Consider the following 22,722-nt stretch of genomic DNA (forward strand, 5'->3'; position numbering starts at 1 on the left):
ACATTCATCTGTTCGTTTATTCATGCTCTGTGTTAAATATATGATTCTACCGTGCTTTGTTTCGTTATATTCTTTATAATTTTATTGAAACTTTTTGTCATTTAACCTTTTCTGCCGAATGATTTTTCTGCCATTTAAAACATTCTGCCATTCAGTTTTCTGGCGAATGACATTTTCTGGCATATGAAATTTCGGCTTTTTGAACTTTTCGGGCATTTAACCCATTCTGGCATTTGATTTTCTGGCGTTTGGTTTTCTGGCAAACAACATTCTGGCGAATGACATTCGGGCCTTCGGCCCGACCCCTTACAAAACTTTGAGAAGAAATTGGAAATCAAAAAAAAAATTAGGGTTGGAAGTGATGCGTGATTGTGACTTTGCCAATGTTAAAAAATATGATATTTTGTTCCACTTCCTTGGATTTTTTTCTATATTAGGCTAAAATCATATCATTTGGCACTTTTGAAATGTAAGTTCTAATTTTTAAAAAATAAAAAAAGCTCAAAAAGTTTTAAAAAGATTCAAACAGGTTTCCAAGATATCATAGATTGAAAATGAAGGTTCAATCAGATAGAACTTAGAAAAACTTAATTTTGTTCATTTATTCTTTGCAAGGTTATAGCTCAGGCGCCAGAGGTCTGAGGACTTTCGCTAATTTTTTAGTTTTTTTTTTCAAAGGTGGGACAACCTAAATATGGCTATTGAGCAGTTCTCTACAGAATCGGTCTTTTTTATTTAATTTTAATTTTTGTATTTTTTATCCGGCTGAAACTTTTTTGGTGCCTTCGGTATGCCCAAAGAAGCCATTTTGCATCATTAGTTTGTCCATATAATTTTCCATACAAGTTTGGCAGCTGTCCATACAAAAATGATATGTGAAAATTCAAAAATCTGTATCTTTTGAAGGAATTTTTTGATCGATTTGGTGTCTTTGGCAAAGTTGTAGGTATGGATATGGACTACACTGAAAAAAAATGATACACGGTAAAAAAACAATCAAAAAGTACTTTAGTAAATTTTTGACAAAGTGCACCGTTTCCAAGTTATAGCCATTTTTAGGAAACTTTTTGAAAATAGTCGCGTTTTTTCATTTTTTAAAAATAGTGCCCATATTTGCCCACCATTGAAAAAAATATTTTTGAAGAGCTGAGAAAATTCTCTATACTTTGCTTTTTCGGACTTTGTTGATACGACCCTTAGTTGCTGAGATATTGCCATGCAAAGGTTAAAAAACAGGAAAATTGATGTTTTCTAAGTCTCACCCAAACAACCCACCATTTTCTAATGTCGATATCTCAGCAACTATAGGTCTGATTCACAATGTTAAAACATGAAACATTCGTGAAATTTTCCGGTCTTTTCGAAAAAAATATTTTCAAAAAATTAAAATCAAGACTAACATTTCAAATGGGCGTAATATTGAATGTTTGGCCCGATTGAAATTTTAGTCTTGATTTTAAATTTTTGAAAATATTTTTTTCGAAAAGATCGGAAAATTTTACGAATGTTTCATGTTTTAACATTGTAAATCGGACCTATAGTTGCTGAGATATCGACATTAGAAAATGGTGGGTTGTTTGGGTGAGACTTAGAAAACATCAATTTTCCTGTTTTTTAACCTTTGCATGGCTATATCTCAGCAACTAAGGGTCGTATCAACAAAGCTCGAAAAAGCAAAATATAGAGAATTTTCTCAGCTTTTCAAAAATATTTATTTCCAATAGTGGGCAAACATGGGCACTATTTTTAAAAAATAAAAAACTGCGACTATTTTTAAAAAAGTTACCTGAAAATGGCTATAACTTGGAAACGGTGCACTTTATCAAAAATTTACTAAAGTACTTTTTGATTGCAAATTTGATTTTACATCGAAAAATAAAGTTGAAAAATTTTTGCGACCAATTTTTCGATTTTTTTGAAAAAATCAGTATTGATTCAAAAATTTATAACTCGCTCAAAGATTTTTTGCACAACCTGGAAATTTCTGAATAGTTGGCATTTGATGTCCTCTAAAACATATCAAAAAATAAAAAAAAAAAAAACATAAAAATAGTGTTTTTTTGCAAATCAAGTTTTAGTGACAAAAAGTTAAATTAAAAATCGATCAAAAAATTCCTTCAAAAGATACAGATTTTTGAATTTTCACATATCATTTTTGTATAGACAGCTGCCAAATTTGTATGGAAAATTATATGGACAAACTAATGATGCAAAATGGCTTCTTTGGGCATACCGAAGGCACCAAAAAAGTTTCAGTCGGATTAAAAAATACAAAAAAAATCGAATGACCGAAATCTCAGAGAATAGCTCTATTGTCAAAAAATTGTGTACTTTATCAATAAAAATACAATGTCCCATCCCAGAGGGTCCCGGAGTACCAAAACATCTTAGCAGGGGAGCCGCAGCCGTGCGAGTAAGGCGGTTGCTTTACAACGCAAATTCCTGCTTGTGAAAAAACTCGGGTTCAAATCCTTGGCTCCCCGGCCCAACCTTCCAAGCGTTTTTCGAGTGCAAATAATCGCCTAGCATTTATCACCCGGTGCAAAGGTTGTGCTCAGAACCTAGCAGTGCTGTGTAAGAAGCTTGGCCACGCGCTGAGAAGAGCTTATATAGCAATACAATACTGCTCTGGTTCTAGCGATGCACAATATAAAAGAAGAACGCATGGAAGGTGGTCTACAAGAGTTACGGCTTTTCGGCTGGTCGACACACGCGTTCACCCAATACAATGGTGTTTGCGTGCGAAGTCAACAGAAAGGCCCAACAACAGTAAATTGGGCAATCCTACAATAGACCTATAATCAGGTTTCAGTGGTAGATTACTCAGACAGAAAAAAAAAAAAAAAATGGTGCTCCCAACGAACATACCAAATTTCGGAGCGAATAGTGGTGTGTCCCACGATTCTTCCTTCCCTGTCGATTCAGAATTGTGTTGTTGTTCGATCACTCTGTGCTCAAACTAAATCCACTTCAACGAATCAGGTCTCTGCGATACAGCTTTACGCAGTAGGCCTGGCCGCTTTAACGTCTGTGATGTTTCAATGCATTCCGATGCAATGGCGCACTACAAATGTTAATAAATGACAAGAAGAGTGCTAGGTGTAACCTAACCTAAAGCACTCTCCAGGATCCCTTCGAATGATTGGCTGCGCTAGGGTTGGATTAAATTAGATAAGATTAGATTAGATCAATTGGCCAAAAACAAAACGCCCGTAAGGTATACTTTTAACTCAAAAGTGGCACTTTTTGTCTACTCAAACATATCAGAAAACAAAAAAAAATGGAAGGGTCAAGTTTTTCAAAATCGATTTTTCGTGATAAAATTACATTTAAAACAGTGGGTGAGATTGTAACTATTTGTTTCTGAATAGTAATAGTCCATAAACTACAACTGTGTAGAAGACACCAACTCGATCAGAAAATCACTTCTTGAAATACAGATTTTGGAATGTTTTCATATCTCTTTCCTTGAGTATTTTGCTGAAGAGTCCGGAAATAATTGCGTGATACGTGATTTTTTCAAAACAAGTCAAATTAGGATTGAATGGAAGAAAAAAAATACCAACAATTGAATTTATATTGAATAGAAACAAGCAAAAAATATGACGAAAGAAAGCAAAAAAAAGATGTTTTTTGTTTTGGTTAAATATATTAACCTTACTTTTTGTCCAGACAATCCCCCTCACACGATTTGCTGCCACTGATGGGCGAGCAGCCGAACTCATCTCATCTCCATGAAAACTTTTCCTTCTGTGCTGCCTTCTCCTCATGGGGCTTTATGGTCGGTCATTCATTAAAAGCAACATTCATACTCCCCTGTGTGTTGTGTCTGTGAACGAGTGGGAAACCTCAGTCTCTCTCTGTGGGACTCAAATATATGTGTGTGCTAGGTGACGCAGTAGTACAAGATATTATATTTACTTAACATCCCGAGCACATTCCAGACCTCAGACCTCACACCGCACACAGACTTCTGGCTTCTGGGTCTGGTCTAGTTGGTCGATTGCACTCTATTATTGCCGCAGCACGTGAACCGTTTTGCATGCCATCATCAATCATATTGCGGAAAAGAATCCACTTGGAAAGTTGACACATCGAAACGCAGATTACTCTCTGCACTCCCTAACTACAGTTCATCGTCCAGCAAGGCCTCGCAAATTAGGTTGGCAAGATCAAATTTCGCATTATGGCACGGCCTGCCTCGATGGGTGGGTGGATGAGTGACAGTTAGCCGCAATGTTTCAGACATTTCTGATATACGTGGCTGATCTCATTAGCCGATTATCGACGCAATGGCACGTGATGGGACCATCGACCAGCGGATTGGTGAAAATGGACCACGGATGAGCGCGTTACCTAATTGAGGTTGGAGGGATGATGTTGTTTTGATGTGGACAAAACTATCTGGATCAATAAATAGCTAATATTTCTCTGGATAAACTGTCTATTTTAAGATAGTAGAATTTGTAAGAATTATCTTCAATTCAATTATCTTCGGAAAAACGCCAAAACCATCATTCCACTCAGAAAACGCCTACTCTGTCAAATGTGACCTGACCAAAACCAAACCACCAACCAGCAAATGGCCTGCCAAAAATTTCAAAATAGGTCAAAGCTAAGCCAAGCACGTGGCGCACACCCCTGACTGGCTGTCCCGAGTTGTACACCATGTCATATCTGATGGTTCGGTTTTTGGGTTTGGACTCTGAATTAGATTTTCCACCGAATAGGAACCGTAATTTCCTATCCGATTTTCCGAGGCCAGGTCACGCAGTCAACTCTGCAACAACAACAATAAGGGGAAAGAGATGGATTTGCGGTGTTGAATTTTCCGAGCCGGATTTGACATGCTTCGGAAGAGATATGAAATTGGGATTCCGTTTCATTTCCGCCTCCTTGAGCCCGCGCGGGTTTGTGCCCTGATCGTTTTAGGAGTCGTGGGGAATATCCACCAAAACCGGGATAACCTTCTGGGGTGACGGGCTGAGGTAAGCTTTCGATACACTTTTGTGCGATTGGTACCGGAAGATGGATTGACGGATTTTTTTGTGTGTCGTTGAGGAATGCCTCCTACATCCATTCATGGATGCTTTTACTCTCGGAACAGGGAACCGCGACACCCCACCACAAAATCGTCAACGATGGACAGTTTGATAGTGTAGGGTGAGTTGGGGATCATCCTGAAATAATGACAATATAATCTGTAAATGTTGATTTGTTCACCAGATTGATTCTAGACTTTTTTGTACGATAAAAACGAGATTTTGTGTTAATCCAACCAAATCACCCTACAATTGCGAACCATTCTAGTCGATTGATATTGATGTCACCGGGGCTCTCACCGGGATTTATAGGTCTACACACATTCTGAAACGTTGCTTTTCCTTCATCACACTTTAGCTGCACATAACAGCGATGGAAAGCGTTTTCTGGCAAGAATGACAGGCTGCTCCGGATATCGTTTGGGGGATTTGTGTGAGTTCAAATTGGAAATCTCGAAATCAACCACAGCTCTGATACATTTTGGAGTGGTCGACTATCAGATCGTAACCGTCATTGGGTTGGAAATAATTGAGTTATGCAATAAAGTGGAATAGATATCAATTACGGCACGTTTCTTGGAAGATGATCAGTTGTTAATTGAAATGATTAGTGACTCCAAGATTGCCAGGCCAGGTGAGTTAAAACGCTTGGTTTTCTTTAGAACAATTTAGAACAATGACCAAAAATCAAATCATATAGAATCAATTAATAACATTTTAGCAATTCCGTCGTGAAACTACTTACTTTTCCTGTCATTCTTGAACGACGAAATAGCCTACTTTTCTGTACCAAAAATAAAAGCAAAGCAAAGCAAGACTTTTCAAAATAAATGCTGAAAAGTTCTACTTTTCAGCACTGAAATGGGTGCTGAAAAGTTGAACTTTTCAGCACTTGTTTCGAAAAGTAACACTTTTCAACATATTTTTGATTTAAACGATTTATTGACAAAATACAAGAAAATTTTACTTAAAATTTCTCTCAATGAGTGTTTTTCGGAATTGCAAAAAATGTTGTATGGAACTCGTTGCAAAACTTGATTTTTTCAGCACTCGACGTATTTTTTTTTTCGGTGAACCTCGTTGGATAAATGTACGACTCGTGCTGAAAAAATCCTCTTTTTGCAACATGTTGCATAAACTACTATTTTAACATTCCAATGCCCAAGGCTCCAAAAAGGTTGGAACGGTAACTTCAACTCAATGGTTCTGGGTCATAACTCAAGTGATTTGTTAGGATGTCTAGATGATTCTAGAACTTTGCAGATCTTAATTTGATCAAATCTGTAATTTTTGCGATCAAAAACATCGCTCCAACTTTTGTTTTGCGTGTAAAAAAAAATCGTCAATAATTCCGCGGAGGCAGTCGTTTCAAAAAAAGTGGAACGATGTTTTGGTCTCAGAAATTACAGATTTGTTCAAATCAAGTTCTGCAAAATTTTAGGCTCATCTAGACATTCTTACAAATCACTGGAAACAAGAATCGTCCCGAATGGTTGATTAATGCCCGAGAACCAGCGAGTTGAAGTTACCGTTCCACCTTTTTTGGGAGGCTTGGGCGTCCGTGTAAGTTGGACATGCGTTGGGCGTTCCAGTGTTAATTTAGTCATTCCAGGTGTAGGAGCCGTCTCCACGCTCCCCATTCAAGCCATTGAACTTCTAGCTTCGAGCAGAAACTTCCAATAGAGACCACAAAAGACCTTGGTGTCGTTGAAATGGAGGGTTTGATTATTTTATTTTTTTGACATTCAACAATACAAATTTAGTCCATTTGCAATGTTACTATTACATGAACGCTGCTTTAAAAAATTAAAAAAATATTGTTATTTATTCCAGAAATTAACCCTCTGTTTTATTAGGGTGCAATTATTTTTTTGAAATTTAAGTTAGGCCGTTGCAAATATTTTTCAAAGTTTATGTTTATGAATAATGGCCTTGAGTCGAAAGACTAGTGGTACCATTCACGGACAAGGAAAACACAGCTCGAGATGGTCGAGAGAATTATTCTCTCGAGGTTCATTTGCAAAAAAAAATTATCAGTCAAATAAAAATCCAAAAGTGTCGACAACGGGAATTGAACCAGTGACCTTTGGCAGACCAAACCAACTACTTAACTTTCTCGGCCACCACAGCTATGTGACTAAGGAGTAGTCAGATCACTAGCGTGCCCAGGGTGGGGCAACATGGGGCAGTTGCCCCACCATCCTCGGAAATTTGTTCTAAAATTGGGCAGGGGGTGTCCATAAACGACGAAATTTTCAAAACTCTAATATTTTTGCCCCACCTTCCTTGAGGACCTGGGCACGCTAGTGAGTCAGATGTCGATGTATGACACTTGTTGAAGATTTATTGTTTCAATTAACGAGCGAACACATTTGTTGTGATGGTGTGTGTTGGTAGCATTATGCTTTCGATTTCGGTAGTATTTTTTTCTCATGACCCGTGGAAAGCATCGTGGTGTATTTAAAAAGCGGATTAAGTTGCTATTTAATTCATAACTCAAAGTTAACATGTTGGAGATGATATACTCCCTACAATACTAGGCAATCGAACCCAGAAGACAAAAAAATCAAAAGGCCTTAAAAAACAAGAAAGTTGCAATTTTTTTCAATTTTTATATTCCCCCTCCTCTTCAATATCGTCCCATAATTAGAGGGCAACCGACATCTACAATCAACTTAGAAAACTTGCTGGTATAACAGTATTGCTTTGCAGTAGTTTGTTTACCTTTGATGCGCAAAATTTAATTTGATGTAATGTCAACTTACCGTAGATTTTGAAATATTCCAAACCGTAATCCTTGACTATTTTCCATTGTAGGAGATCAGATTCCTTTCCATGGATTCAAATTCCTACGCTAAGTACACCCAAACGGTTGTCGCATCATTTTGCTACAAATCTGCATGGAAGTATCCAGGTTTTTAAGCGAAGATGGCGTTCGAATGGTGAACGCCCGAAATGTCAAAATCGCGCAGTAGCACCAACAATAGAAAAAAAATGTGGCTGTCATGCCATGGCACACTTGTTCCGTAATGTTGGTACCACTGCGTGATTTTGACATTTCGGGCGTTCACCATTCGAACGCCATCGCTTAAAAACCTCGATAGTAGAATAATATTGTCCGTTTTTTCAAAGGTACAGTAGTCCCTCATATTCGGAACAGTTTACAGATCGGCCAATGTTCAAAAAATCATAGCCAATCGGTAATTGAACTTAATGATTCGCTTTTACCTTTATTTAAAAGCTTTTCATGCGATCTTTCGAATGCTGTATCGAACAACTGCAAATTTTAACTTTTATATCAAGTTTTTGAAGAAAAACTTTGACCCTTGAAATCCACAAATTTGGAACACTTTTTTCTTACGGATGTAAACAAACTATGGATCTCTCCAGGATTACATATTTGTAACAAAATAATGACTTCACACACTGCAACCAGTGATACTCAAGCTTAGTGATGTTTTTTTTGTGAAAATATCAGTTAAATTCAGGTGTTCCACAATTGTGGGAGGCACAATAACATCCCACAATCATGGAGCAGGCAATTTGGAGGCAGTGTTTTGCTGCTTTCGAAAAAATAGTCTTGAAGTGAAGTTTTTTGTTCATAAAGTACTACTTTTACTAGTGAAATAGCGAGAAAATGTCCAAATAAAGGTCCTAAAAATAGTAGGGTTGAGAGAAAAGCTGCATTTGGCATGCTATTGTCAAATTACCACAAAAGTGTTCCGAATATGTGGGATGACTGTGCCGCGCGGCATTTAAGAATATGCCATAGAAATATCGGGAAAGAGCCCTTCTTTCACGGTGCCAAATATCAGACATACCGATTCTTGAGGTCTCGAAAAAATACACCGTGATAGACAGTATGGAATTTGACAGCACGCATTTGCCGAAAGTGCAGGTTTGCCGCGTGTCGTTCTCGGGAATACGCGCAATATAATGGTATGACAACCGTTACCGACAATTATCTACATTACCGACGGCTGTTTAATTGTTTTGCAGAAAAAAAAACATAACAGAACGAGAATTGAACCATCAATACGAACCATGATATACGAGCTTGCTGCAAAATCTGCCATAAATGTTACAAAGGAAAATGGTTTGTAGCAAATCCACTATGAAAGATTTTGATACATTTTTTCCTATGGGTGTTAAATTTGGAAAGCTAAGTGATTGCTGATAGGTATTTACTCCGATGGTCATTGACATAGGGTGTGAGGGAGATTATCTCAATGTTTTCAGTGGTTTTTTTTTTTTGCTGTATCAGAAATATTCAATAGTTTAATTGTGCATCACAATTCATCCAAGCGCTCGCTCAGACCATTTCAGCCCTACATTCGTTTAAAACAATAACCATCCCCTGCAAATTATTCCAACTTTCCCAAATAAGTTTCGATTAATCATTGTCATTATTGGCGGTCGGGCTTCACCGGGCACGTGTTCTGGTGCCCGAACCGCGAATCAGCTAATGAGCACATGATTACACAATCCCAAACCCCCGTCGGCGGCGGTGTGGCGATGGTGTTCACAAAATCCGTGTCCCGGCCCAATTCATACCTGCCTACGCGCAAATGCATTCATACCAGGTTGGCGAACGTTTGTCGGGATTCGTGGTCCACATACACGGAGAAAAAAGAGTTCCCAAAATCGTGAACAAGCGTTCATGAAAATGGGAACCTCGAACAAAGTGTTCAAATTCCATGGTACGATTTTGAAAAACGTACCATGAAATTTGAACACTTTGTTCGCGGTTCCTATTTTCATGAACGCTTGTTCACGATTTTGGGAACTCTTTTTTCTCCGTATATGAACGCATAAATTACATAATTGCGGCTTCATCGAGCGTTCTGGGATTATTGATTTCGAGTTTCAAATTAGGATTATTATTCCATTCCGGGTTGAGAGTGTAGAGATACACCAAACACAGGCAGATTCTACAAAATCGATGGAATGGTTCTATTAGCGATGCATGGTTCGAATTTCGAATGTTGCATTTCTAGCTTGATTTCAGTTTGGTAGAGTAATGTGATAGCTTGGGACTTTAGACTATATGGAAGGCTATATAGAGAGCTGATGTAGCAGAGGTGCTTCATAAAATCACAGACAACAGATACATATGTTGAAACATATTGTCATATCGTCTATTGCCTGGATGTAGACTGCTCAGCGATACAACTTTTATGAGTATTGTTTAAAAAAATCGCTTTTGCTTGATGGGTTTTGATTATTTTTGGAGTATGGGCACTGTGTCTGTTATCTGTGACAAAATGAGTTCGATTTGCAATAACCAAATATATCTTGCTATTGGTTGCAAACTTGGAGGCTCTCTTGGGATAAATAAAGTGGAATTTAGAATTCGAGATTGTTTCGAAGCGCTCTTAAAATCGATGAGTTTTAAATTTAGTTTTCGGTTCTTTGAATATGAAAGTGAAACCATCAATATTGAATTAGCGTGGAGAACTTTTCTTTCAACCGTGAAACTAAAGTGTGATCACGGATGATAAACGATGTCTAGACATTCAGGACAGCACTAATTCATCATTATTGGCACACACCAGTCCTGGAATGGTATGCGGTGATCGAGAAACCATCTTTCAACACCCTATCATCACATTCACCTATTATGGCATCCCAAACAAAAATAGTGCTTTCTTTTTCCTCTAGCCCAAAACCACAAACTAACCGCTGAGCTGTTACGTCAGCACCCGCCGTAATTGCCGGCAATTAGCCATTTTGGATGCCTGCCAAACACTTATCTGGCGCGCTTCAATCGCACGTCAAAAAATTGATGAATCGATGTTTGAACAGAGCTCAGACCTTTTGTTGACGGGCTTCACTCAGTCACTCGGCAATCAGATTGCGGCTCCTAAGCTCTGAGCTGACCTTTTCCGGCCGGTTTGGACGCAAAACAACTCATCATTGAGCGATGATCCGTCTTAGAGGGGGTTTTTTTATGGGATGGCCACCAGAGAGGTCAGAGCTGGACAAATAGTTTTGGTTAATTGCAGATTTTTTTTTGGTTGAACTTTTTAAGTTTAGCTTTAACCACTATTGCAAAAAAAAAAAGAATTCTTAACTAAATTAATGAAGTATTGGCATGAGTTCTACTGTTTATTGAGTTTTTTTCAATGACAAATGAAATCTTATACTATTTTTTCTTCAGAATCTTCACATACATTGTTCACAAACCTTTTAATCGATAGAAAATGAAATATTACTAACTTGTATTATCATTTATTACGTTCAATTCACATCAAATTTTAAAAATTGATAAGTCGAAGGATGGAAGGATGAAAAATATTTGTATTATAATTTTTGGGTAGATTGATTTATTAACCTTATTCATTTGTGAGTTTTTCAAATGAAACATTAAAAGTAACCTATCCAGTGGCCAGTTTGACGTAATTAAATCATTTTGCAAACTTTCAGTTTAAAACAAGTTAGAAATAGTGACCAAAAATAACAATTTTCAACGAAACAATGCACAGAACGGTCAGCCAAACAAAGCCGGTTAGTTATTGTTTACATTTCGTGCTCTAATAATTGTTAATCCCAGGTCCAACATAAAGCAGTTTTTATTAAAGCTGTAAGGGAGCAATTCTATGTCAAATAGGGAATCGGTTGTACCATACCCTCTCCGATTTCAATAAAACTTTGTAGACATGTTATCTTGCGCTTATATAAGGGGACGTGGTGTAGCCATCTTGGCTTCGGTCGTGTTGTGTATCGCCGCGTTAAATTGGAAGGATTGTTCACTGAATTTGACGTTTTTGTGGCCGTGAAATGGGTGCAATCAGTGGAATGAGTGATGGGCTATTTGGGAAAGTGAAGTTTTCTAGAATATTGCGGTTTTAAGTGATTTTCCTACGATTTTGTTTGGCGGAGTTGCCGATCGTGTGAGGGAGAGGGTGAGAGGGAGTTGACTAGTGTGTGTGCTATTTTGGTTCGCCGATGACAGCGACGAAATCGTGCCACCGCCGAAGCAATGACAGGAGGTGGATTCTGCTGCAGCGTCGCGAGTGTTGGGTCAAACGTCATTTGATGTTGGGGTGTAGTTTTCGAGAAGGGCCAAATTTGAACATGCAGACTTTCTGCAAACCTACAGATTTTTGATCGAATGGGCCAAAAAGCAGTAAGAGAGGTTGTTCTGCGTCGTGCCTGGGTGTGGTCGTCGTGTGTGCTGGTGATGATCGGGGTGTGCGCCTCCAACCCATCGCTTGTCCGGCGCAGGGATGTGGCTCCGCTGGCTTCGTCATCAGCTGAGTGAACTTGCTGTGAGCTGCTGCTTGCCGTAATCGTTGCTGGACTCGGGTGAGAGCGTTCTTTATTTTACTTTTTTCTCTTTTTAGTTTATACTTTGGTCGCGTTCGGTTCCTTATGTTTATTTTATAATTATTTAAACTGAATTGAAACAGTATTATATCATTAGTCATACAGAAGCGGTTCGCACGCGACAGTTTCCATTGATTGCTCATTTTGCTCACAGCAAGGCCGGTTCCGTGATATTCGGTTTGGACCTCGTGTTTGGTCGGTTCGATTCGGTGTGCGTTTGTTCAAGCATGTATGTTCGATTTTTTTGCAAATATTTACTTTGATTCAGTCTTTCCACAGCCGGCTGTCTAAGTCTGAATCAGTTTTAATCCAACAAAATATATAATTAAACAATTAATTTTCTCTGTAGCAGCATATATAAAAAAACTTCTTAAAATTAATCAGCTAAAACTTAAATAAAACAAACATTGTCTCGACAGCAACATCAGATGATTGCCTTGAGAATAAATTGGAACACCTTAAAATTAAATTGACAATTATCAAACGGGAATTGTCTCTACGGCAGCATCCGATTGCTTGCCTTGAGAATAAAACTATAACCCTTAAACACATTATGCCATTGGTCGCAACGCTTGCTTAGAGTGTATCCTAGACCTTATACCTTCCAAAAACCGTCCAACTCCAAGCGAAACTTACTTGAGGATACCGTGGAGATTTTCCCTTAATACTCTGAAAAAAGTGGAGCATCAACACTTCCCGTCTTCCAAATCCCTTTCCTTGTCCCTGGTGCGCGGTGGAGATGGGAGCGGCCGGCAATGGACGGCTGTCATGGTGGTGAGAATCTGGTTCAGGTGGAATTGGTTCTATTCCCAATTATCAATCCTAGGCAACTTGGGCTTAGACAATCATCACATCACATGGCGAAATCCAGTCTGCAATCCGCTAAAATCACCGTCTCCTAGCGAAGCGAAGCGATGTTATCTTGCGCTTATATAAGTAATTTTTGTGTATATGATGCTAGTTTCACTCGATAATGACATTGAGAAGGGCGTTAGTGTTTTAGATATTTTTGTATTTCGTAATTTAAATATTGCTGTATCTCGAAGCCGTTGCATCGTATCAAAAAGTGGTCAAAGATAAATTTGTAGGAAATTTGACGGGCTTTCTGAAAAAATACACTGAAAGAAAAAATCACTCCACTCTTATGAGATTTTTTGATTTTTAAGTTTAAAAGCTAAATTTGACGATAAGTCCATGATTTTTTTGCGTTCAATTTTTTGTGAAAATAGCCTAAGATGTTACAAAAAGACTCACGTGTGGACAGAGACAAACTTATGGGGAATTGGAAGAGCTTTCCGGTAAAAATATTTTCGAGACTGAAAAATCAAGTCTGTGATATAGAAATTGTCAAAAACCATAAAAAAAAAATTCAACATTTTATTTTTGAAACCGCAACAATTGGACGTAGGACACTGGTCAATATGAAGACTTTTATATAAAATTGTCTGAAGAATCGACTCTCGTGTTTGGTTTTTGAAAATTTTTAAGGTTAAGAGCAATTTAAAAAAAAAAACAGTTTCAGTAAATGATTTTTGTGGGTGAGTTGCTCCATCCTGCATTTTTCGTGAGTCTTTTTGTAACATCTATTTTCACAAAAACTTTGACGAAAAAAAACCGTGGGTTCACTTTCAAATTTGACATACAAACTCAAAAATTAAAAAAAATCTCATAAGAGTGAAGTGTTTCTTTTTTCTTTCAGTGTATTTTTTTTTCGGAAAGCCCGTCAAATTTCCAACAAGTTTGTCTTTGACCACTTTTCGATACGATGCAACGGCTTCGAGATACAGCAATATTTAAATTACGAAAAAAATAATATTTAAAACACTTACGCCCTTCTCAAATGTCTTTATCGAGTGTAACTGGCTCCATGTACACGAATGGGCTTATATAAGCGTAGGATAACATGTCTACAAAGTTTCACTGAAATCGGAGAGGGTCGAGAAAAAAGTACCTAAAAATCCTGTTTTGGGCTGGAATTGCACAAGAAATAAATGAATTGACAACAACAAGGTCCAACATTGAAACGTGTTTTTTTTCTAAAAATGGCGGGTATGAGCACGTGAAATCGCAAAAAATAAAATGTATTCAACTCGTTGAAAAAAAAAATTGGCACTAGTTGTACTAATATTTGAACTCCACTAAAATTTCCCATAGAATTATGTTTTTTTGTCTAATATTCAAAGGGGACCATCCTTAAGCCACGTGAACAACTAGGGGGGGGGGGGTATGGCGATTGTCCACGATGGGGGGAGGGGGGGGGAAGGGAGGGGTTGAAAGGTTTATTCTTTTTTTTTCTTTTAAAAACATGAAATCCACGCGAAAATTAAAATAAGAAAGAATCCTGAGATTGTACCACTTAAATGAGAAATACAATAAAAATATGTTTGATGTAGACAATAACGCACTAAAATTTGTTATTGCTACTAAATCAACATAAGTCGTTGATAATTTTAATTTCATTACAGCTTGATAACAATGTTGAAGCTATCGTGAAACTTGATGGGCTTAATAAAAGCTCCATAATAAAGCCATTACGATGAAACACACATTCTTGATTTATGAATGGAAGCATCTTATAAAGGTAATAAATCTCACATTTAACTTTTCGTGCGTAATTTATCATTACCTATGAAATTATTCTTTTTGTTACCGCCAAAATCAACCATAAAAAGGAACATTTTCTTTTTTAGTACGTACCCAAATCTGCCACACAAAAAATCATCAAACTTTTTCTCCATGCAATCATATTTCAAACTGCGCTGTTCCACGCGCATCGAACAATTAATCACTTGTCGCTGGCGAGCAGCAGCGTGTACAAGAAGAATGTAACTTTTTTGCAGCTCAACATAACTCCACTCACTTCCCTTCGATTTCCCTTGCCTCCCGAAAAAACACGTTTTTTATGGGTGGGTGGCTGAGTTCAAGTGTTACAACAAGACGAGTGACGCTACAAGTCGTGGCCAGCAATCGTCGTCAGAACGACCCGTCGGTCTCCAGGCCTCCTTGAACCGTCCAGAGAGACCAAAGTTATCGAGGAGTAGAATAGGGTGATGCAAAATTGAATTTTTGTCGTGCTACTCTGCTCTACTCTACTCTACTTGTTAAAATTTTACCGGGTTTTCACCACCCTAATGCTCAAACTCTCTGCACAACCGTGAACTAAGAATAAAGCTGCTGAACAAAAAAATGTTCACCAAGAGAAGCCAGAGAGCAAAAAAAAAAAAAACATGTCACATATTTCATTTCTACGATACAATAAAATACGTTGAATTTCACGTTCTTTTTTATTGCTTCTTATTTCAGATTAAAAAACCGGCGAAATTGGCGCACAGCTGCGGTGGAACCCAGAACCGATGCCGGTTCTAGTGGCGTGTTCTCACGAAGAAACGACGGAATTTCCATGATTCATGCCGGCAGAATTGCGACAAATGCGTTTTTCGCGGTTTTTATTTTCTGTGAATGTTTAATTTGATTTTTGCACGTGTCAATTCGCTCACCGGCGCAAATATCGCCGAAAGTGGTCAACCGGAATAAAAGTACCCAAACTTGGTTGGTTTTCATTCAGCGTAAGTGCGTTTTTTTTCTCTCTTTCTCCTCAAAAAAAAAATATATATATTTCTGTTTGTTAAAAATATGAGTGCCAATCGAAGAGCCGGAATGTGTCCCACGTGGTGGCCAACCGTTGCGCTGGCGCTTGTGGTCGTGGCCGGGTGTGTGCCCGGTGCCCTCGGTGGGTCCTGCCGGGAGGCGGCCCTGTGCTGCAACGGGCGCGATTCGTCCTGCGTGGTGCAAAAAGCGCCACTGAACGCGATTATCGAGGATTTGAACGATAAGCCGTGCTACTGCGATCACGCGTGCTTGCGGCTCGGCGATTGCTGCGACGATTTCAAGGCACACTGTGGTGGTGAGTTGGATTTTATGATCTATTTTTTTCTGTGGTTATTTTACATTTTCATGAGCTTTGATTTACATCTGGGAAAACCGAAATCCCAGCAATAATAACTCCTCTTTGGGCTGGATATTTAAACTGGAACTGCAATCGTTTCATTACATCGTGTAGCAAATTTCTTGTTTTTGTAGTCGTACAATTTTTATTGTTTTTTGGTATTTTTTCAACATTGCTTGGCTATTAGGTCGATTTAAATTTCAGTGGGAAATTCGAGCAAACTGAAAAACATGTCATGTACCTGCTCAGGAAACTGTTGATACTAAACCCTGCATTTCTACAGTCACTGAAACCTACCTGGTTTTTTTTACTGACAGATTTAGATTTTTTTTATTATAAATGGATTCCATTAACACAGCTGAAGATGACTTTTTGCAAATGAACCCATTTTTTGTGTTTTGTAAACAAACATTAGCAGCCAAAACCGGAAATGGATTTTATTTGTATTTTTTGATTTGGCTCAAACTTTGTGGGGCCTTCCCTATTACCAAATAAGCTATTTTGTGTCAATACAAGTCTCCATACAATTTTGGCAGCTGTCCATACAAAAATGGTACGTACATATTCAAACAGCTGTAACTTTTGAGTGAATTTTCTGATCAATTTGGTGTCTTTGGCAAAGTTGTTGGTATTGTTGAGGACTATTGAGATTTTTTTTTGATTTTCGAGATTTTTTGATATGTTTGAGGAGACAAAAATCCGCAACTTTTGAGCCATAGAGAAACATGGTCAAAAATTCTGCCGCCGAATTATGATTTTTGGAAAAAAATGAAATTTCATGCAAAAACAAATTTGACTTAATTTTTTAATGTTAAATTCAATTTCCAATCGAAAAGTACTTCACAGATTTTTTGATAAAGGGCTCTGTTTTTAAGATATAGCCACTGAAAGTTTGATTTTAGCGAAATATTTGGAGTTTTTCGATTTTTAAAAATAGTGACTATGAGTGACTATTTCTAAAAACATTTTTTTGAAATGTTCAGAAAATTTGCTATAAAATTGTCTAAGAGACATTGAAGATTGGACTTCCGGTTGCTAAGATACAGCCACTTTAAGCAAAAGAAACACTAAAATTGTAGTTTTCTAAGTTTCACCTAAACAATCCACCATTTTTAATGTTGATATCTCAGCAACTAGTGGTCCAATTTTCAATGTAAAAACATGAAACATTCGTGAAATTTTCCGATCTTTTCGAAAACAATATTTTTAATTATTAAATCAAGACTATTTTAAATGGGCATAATATTCAATGTTTGGCCCTTTTAAAATGTTAGTCTTGATTTAAAACTTTACAAAATATTTTTTTCGAAGAGATCGGAAAATTTCACGAATGTTTCATGTTTTAACATTGAAAATTGGATCATTAGTTGCTGAGATATCGACATTAGAAAATGGTGGGTTGTTTAGGTGAGACTTAGAAAACTACTATTTTCGTGTTTCTTTTCCTTAAAGCGGCTGTATCTCAGCAACCCGATGTCCAATCTTCAATGTCTTGTAGACAATTTTGTAGCAAATATTCTGTGCTTTTAAAAAAAAATTTCTAAAAATTGAAAAACTGCAAATATTTCGCTAAAATCAAACTTTCGGTGGCTATATTTTGAAAACAGAGCCCTTTATAAAAAATCTGTAAAGTACTTTTCGATTGTAAATTTGATTTAACATAAAAAATAACGTAAATTTGTTTTTGAATGAAATTTGGATTTTTTACAAAAATAACTATTTTTAAGGCTCAAAAGTTGCGGATTTTTGTTCCCTAAAACACATTAAAAAAATCTCAAAAATCAAAAAATACCTATTTTGGGAAATTGAGTTTTTGTAAAAATCAGTTGATTAAAAAATCTGCAATTTTTTTCCGTGTACCTATTTTTTCTCAATAGTCCTCAACAATACCTACAACTTTGCGGAAGACACAAAATTGATCAGAAAATTTACTCAAAAGTTACAGATATTCGAATATTTACGTACCGTCGTTGGGGGTGAGAATGGGTCAAAAAACGATACACCCCTCGAAATTTCTTAATAACAAAAACAATTTAAATAACATCGAAAAACTTTCAGAGTAGATTTGTTCTGAGATAGTTAACTAACATTTTCCCAAAATATGATTTCCTTTGCATGGCAATATCTCAGCAAATATGGGTCGTATCAACAAAGTCCGAAAAAGCAAAATATAGAGAATTTTCTCAGCTTTTTAAAAATATTTTTTTCAAAGGTGGGCAACGGGGACGCGCTGTCTTGTTTTTGCATGCTCATTTTCATTTCTATTGTTTCGCTGTTTGTGTGCTTGGGTGCGTGGTTATTATAATTAAATAATGGCACCATTAGTGCGCTGACCACGGGGACGCGCTGTCTTGTTTTTGCATGCTCATTTTCATTTCTTTTGTGCCGCTGTTTGTGTGCTTGGGTGCTTGGTTATTATATATAGGTGAAGGGATTTTATTAAATGATCATTATATTGCATTATTATATTTATTTGATTATATAACCACACTATATTTTACACTTAACACATCATACAAAACACATATGAAACTGTAAACAGGAGCGTTTGGTACGGTATGTCCACGCATCCTTCCTCCCCTGTAGATTTTGTGAAATGTGATCCGTTCTCAGAATCCTCTCTGCGGTAAACACAACGTAGTAGGGCTGGCCGCTTTAATTTTTGCAATACATTTTCGGGTGTTCTCGGATGTACTGCAATTATTAATAATGACAAGAAAAGTGCTTGGGGCGTAATCTAATCACAAGACTTTCCAGCATGCTTTCATCGGACTGGCTGCGTTTGTGTTAGATTAAGCACCAATTTAAAAAAAATGAAAAACTGCGACTTTTTCAAAAAAGTTACCTAAAAATGGCTTTAACTTGAAAACGGTGCACTTTATCAAAAATTCACTGAAGTACTTTTTGATTGCAAATTCCATTTTACATCGAAAAATGAAGTTGAAAAATTTTTGCGACCGATATCTCGATTTTTTGAAAAAATCTGTATTGATTCAAAAAATCATAACTCGGTCAAAGATTTTTTGCCCATCCTGGAAATTTCTGAAAAGTTGGCATTTTATGCCCTCTAAAACATACAAAAAATAGAAAAAATTTAAAATAGTGTTTTTTTGCAAATCAAGTTTTAGTGACAAAAAGTGAAATTAAAAATCATCAATTTTTTTTACCGTGTATCATTTTTTTTCAGTGTAGTCTATATCCATACCTACAACTTTACCGAAGACACCAAATCGATCAGAAAATTCCATCAAAAGATACAGAATTTTGAATTTTCACATATCAATTTTGTATGGACAGCTGCCAAATTTGTATGGAAAATTATATGGACAAACTAATGATGCAAAATGGCTTCTTTGGGCATACCGAAGGCACCAAAAAAGTTTCAGCCGGAGACCGATTCCGTAGAGAACTGCTCATATGGTAAAAACCAGCATCCAACAGCGTTTCTTGTTCGAGGGAATCGTATTGACACGCTACAATGTTTGAAGTGGAGATTTTCAATCATTTGAGTAGTTTTCGACCAAATCTAACAAAAATATTAGAAAAATGATTTTTCGAGAGGTAATTTTTGGCCGCAAACGTACCCCAACTTTAGACATCTGGCAAAATAACAGGATTTGTTCTAGAAACGAGATTTTTTCAGCGAAGTCATCTTACGGTGTCCCCTACACAACCCCTTTAACAGAATTCAGTTTCATTGAGAATAACCTGAAAAATGGTAAAATCCGTAAAAAATCACTTTGACCCAATCTCACCCCCCAGACCCAATGTCATCCCCACTGACGGAACCATTTTTGTATGGACAGCTGTCAAAATTGCATGGAAACTTGTATGGGTGAATCAATGACACAAAATAGCTTGTTTGGTCATAGAGAAGGCCCCCACAAATATTGAACCAAATCAAAAAATACAAAAATTAAAAAAGGTCGAAATCGGCCGATTTCGTAGAGAGTTGCTCTAGTCTAACTTGTACGTGCGTCAAACTCGTTCTGATCTGAAATCCCTTTGCCCATTTGTAGCACTTACATCAATTTTCATGGGAGTAGCAAGATAGCACGACAAGAATGAAACTACTTTTATATGTAATGTGACAAAAATGCACGGAGTTTTTCGGATCTCGTTGAATATCTCAGGATTGAAATCGAATTTCTCAGGATTGAAATCGAATTTTGGGGATCTGTGAAGGTCAAAAGGTGAGGCATTGTGAGCTGAACAAAATAGTGTTCTTTACTCATTTTGGCTCAAAATGCACGAACGACAAGTTAGCAGGACGGCGACGAAATAGAGTAGTACGGGGCAAAGGTGCGCACCAGTCTTTTAATACTCAATTTTAACCTAAAAAGCTCATATTCGGGGTCTCGACTTGTTTCAGGGCCAATTTAATGTATTTATAAAGAAAGTAAAAAAAATAAGTTTGTGAAAGTTATTGGAGAAAGTCACTTTATGGCCATTTTGATCTAATTTTTGAATTTTACAAAATAAGGTTCACAAAACTTTAGGTCACAAAATCTTTGTAACATTTTACCTAGTGTTTAGCCTGGCCTAATACTTTTTAAACCCCTTAAGAATTTTTGAAATTCCTCTTCTTCTTATTTTTTTCCTAAAAAGATATTTGCGGAGTAAAGTTGCGTACTAAAATTTCCATACAATTTTGTATGGAAAATATTCTAACACTTTAGCTAACTTTTATTTCTGATGGTATTGATGCAAATCACTAAAAAATTGTATTTCTGAAAACTCTACAAAAAACATTATCGCAGCATATTTTGTCACAGAAAAATAATAGTCATAATAATTATTTCATTTTTTTGTGTCACGTTGTTATTCAAAATGCATAATTCGTCGGATTGAGCCTTGTCATTCAAATCAAGCTTAAATACGTACTGCTCAAATAAAACTGTTTCTACTCGATGAGCTCTCTCGGCAAAAAAGGATTAACTTCAAACCAATATCTTGTTGATATATTGTGTTTACAGCATTATGAATTAAAGTTTCAAACTCGCAAACATGCACAAAAAAAGATGATTTTTCAACTGTATGAAATGTTAACTCGTCATACAATTAATTTCGTTCAATTTAGTAAACCTAGCCTTTTCCAAACAGATATTGTGGTCCAATGATTGCAAGCAAAGTGTTCAAATTGGATCAATTCAACAAAAAAAAAACTGTGATACTGTAGAATCTCCGAAAAATATCCGCTACACGCGAATGCCATCAACCAGAAAAAAAATGTTGCGTAGGAAATATGATAAAAAGGATAAATATAGAAACCCGTGAAGCACTCGAGCGTTTATCAATATGTGTAACCGGTGAAAAATCTCGGAACGTGGAAAGAATACCGCTCCCCCTTCACCCTCGCGGTTGCGATGAAATCTGTGCTCGCGGGAAATTGGATTTCAATTTGGGTGGGAAAAACGCCAGAAGTGCTGTATCGATATTGGCAGGCAGGCAGCCAGTATTTGTTTCACTTGATCGATTGCACATAATTTCGTGACGGTGGGAATATTGCAGATTTAAGGGTAAAAGGTGCAACATTTGGTCGAATATTTTTGTGTTCGAATGTTGTGTTTTATGTTGTTTCCAATGCTTGAGTAGATAGTTCAGTTTTTCAACTCTTTAGTGTTTATTTTTACAATTATTGGAAATTGATGTACAGAAATCCAAACTATAGGTCTTTACTCGGAAGAGCATATTTATTACCGTGTCACTCATACGTCAATACCTTACTCAATTGTTTTATTAAAATTTTCAATTATAAGGCTTCCATCAATACGTCACCATTTCCTCGTTAGTTCAATTTACTTACCGTAATATATTTATGTCAAAATCTGCTACTTTTTAAGGCAAAAAATATGCCGAGATGACAACAAAAAAGTTCATATCAGTATTTTCAGATTTTTCAGTTGCATCTCTGAAATTTTTTGTCAAAATTCATTCTACAACTCATACAATAAGTAAAAAAATATGGAGAAAATCCACAGAGGAAGCTGCTCTAAAAAAATCAAATTTAAAGGCCATGTAATTTGGGCATGTTCCCTTACATCATTGAGGAAAGCAAGGGGCCATCCATAAAACACATGGATACAATAGGGGAAGTTAGTGAAATTGTCCAAAAAGTGTATGTACCTTTCGAACAGAATTTGAAAATTGATGAACTGTTTTACTCCGACTAATTATACCGTAAACTGGAGTGACATTGATAAGATTTCAATTTATTTTTGGAATATTTTTCAGCTGGTAAGGTTTTTTTTCAAAACTATTATTTTTAAAACATTTACTGAGGTAGGCCACACAAGGTCCATGTATTATTTTTGTAAAAAAAAATAAGTTTTTTCAATAGTGTTTAAAAAAATAGTTGCTTTGAAAATTCTTATTTTGATTTCCGGGATAACTTTGATTAAAATG

At 36.7% G+C, this 22,722-nt stretch overlaps 1 protein-coding gene across 1 annotated transcript in view; it reads left to right on the forward strand.

Moving 5' to 3' along the window:
• Nucleotides 1-22,722, forward strand: part of LOC6031468 — a 110,876-nt gene that overhangs the window by 37,578 nt on the left and 50,576 nt on the right. Inside the window, exon 2 of the mRNA XM_038250511.1 lies at nucleotides 15,675-16,275. Within this exon, the coding sequence (XP_038106439.1) occupies nucleotides 16,005-16,275 (271 nt within the window). The 5' untranslated portion in view covers nucleotides 15,675-16,004. The remainder of the gene's footprint in view (nucleotides 1-15,674; nucleotides 16,276-22,722) is intronic.

The sequence above is a fragment of the Culex quinquefasciatus genome, chromosome 2, assembly GCF_015732765.1.
Source record: "Culex quinquefasciatus strain JHB chromosome 2, VPISU_Cqui_1.0_pri_paternal, whole genome shotgun sequence".
Lineage (NCBI taxonomy): Eukaryota > Metazoa > Arthropoda > Insecta > Diptera > Culicidae > Culex > Culex quinquefasciatus.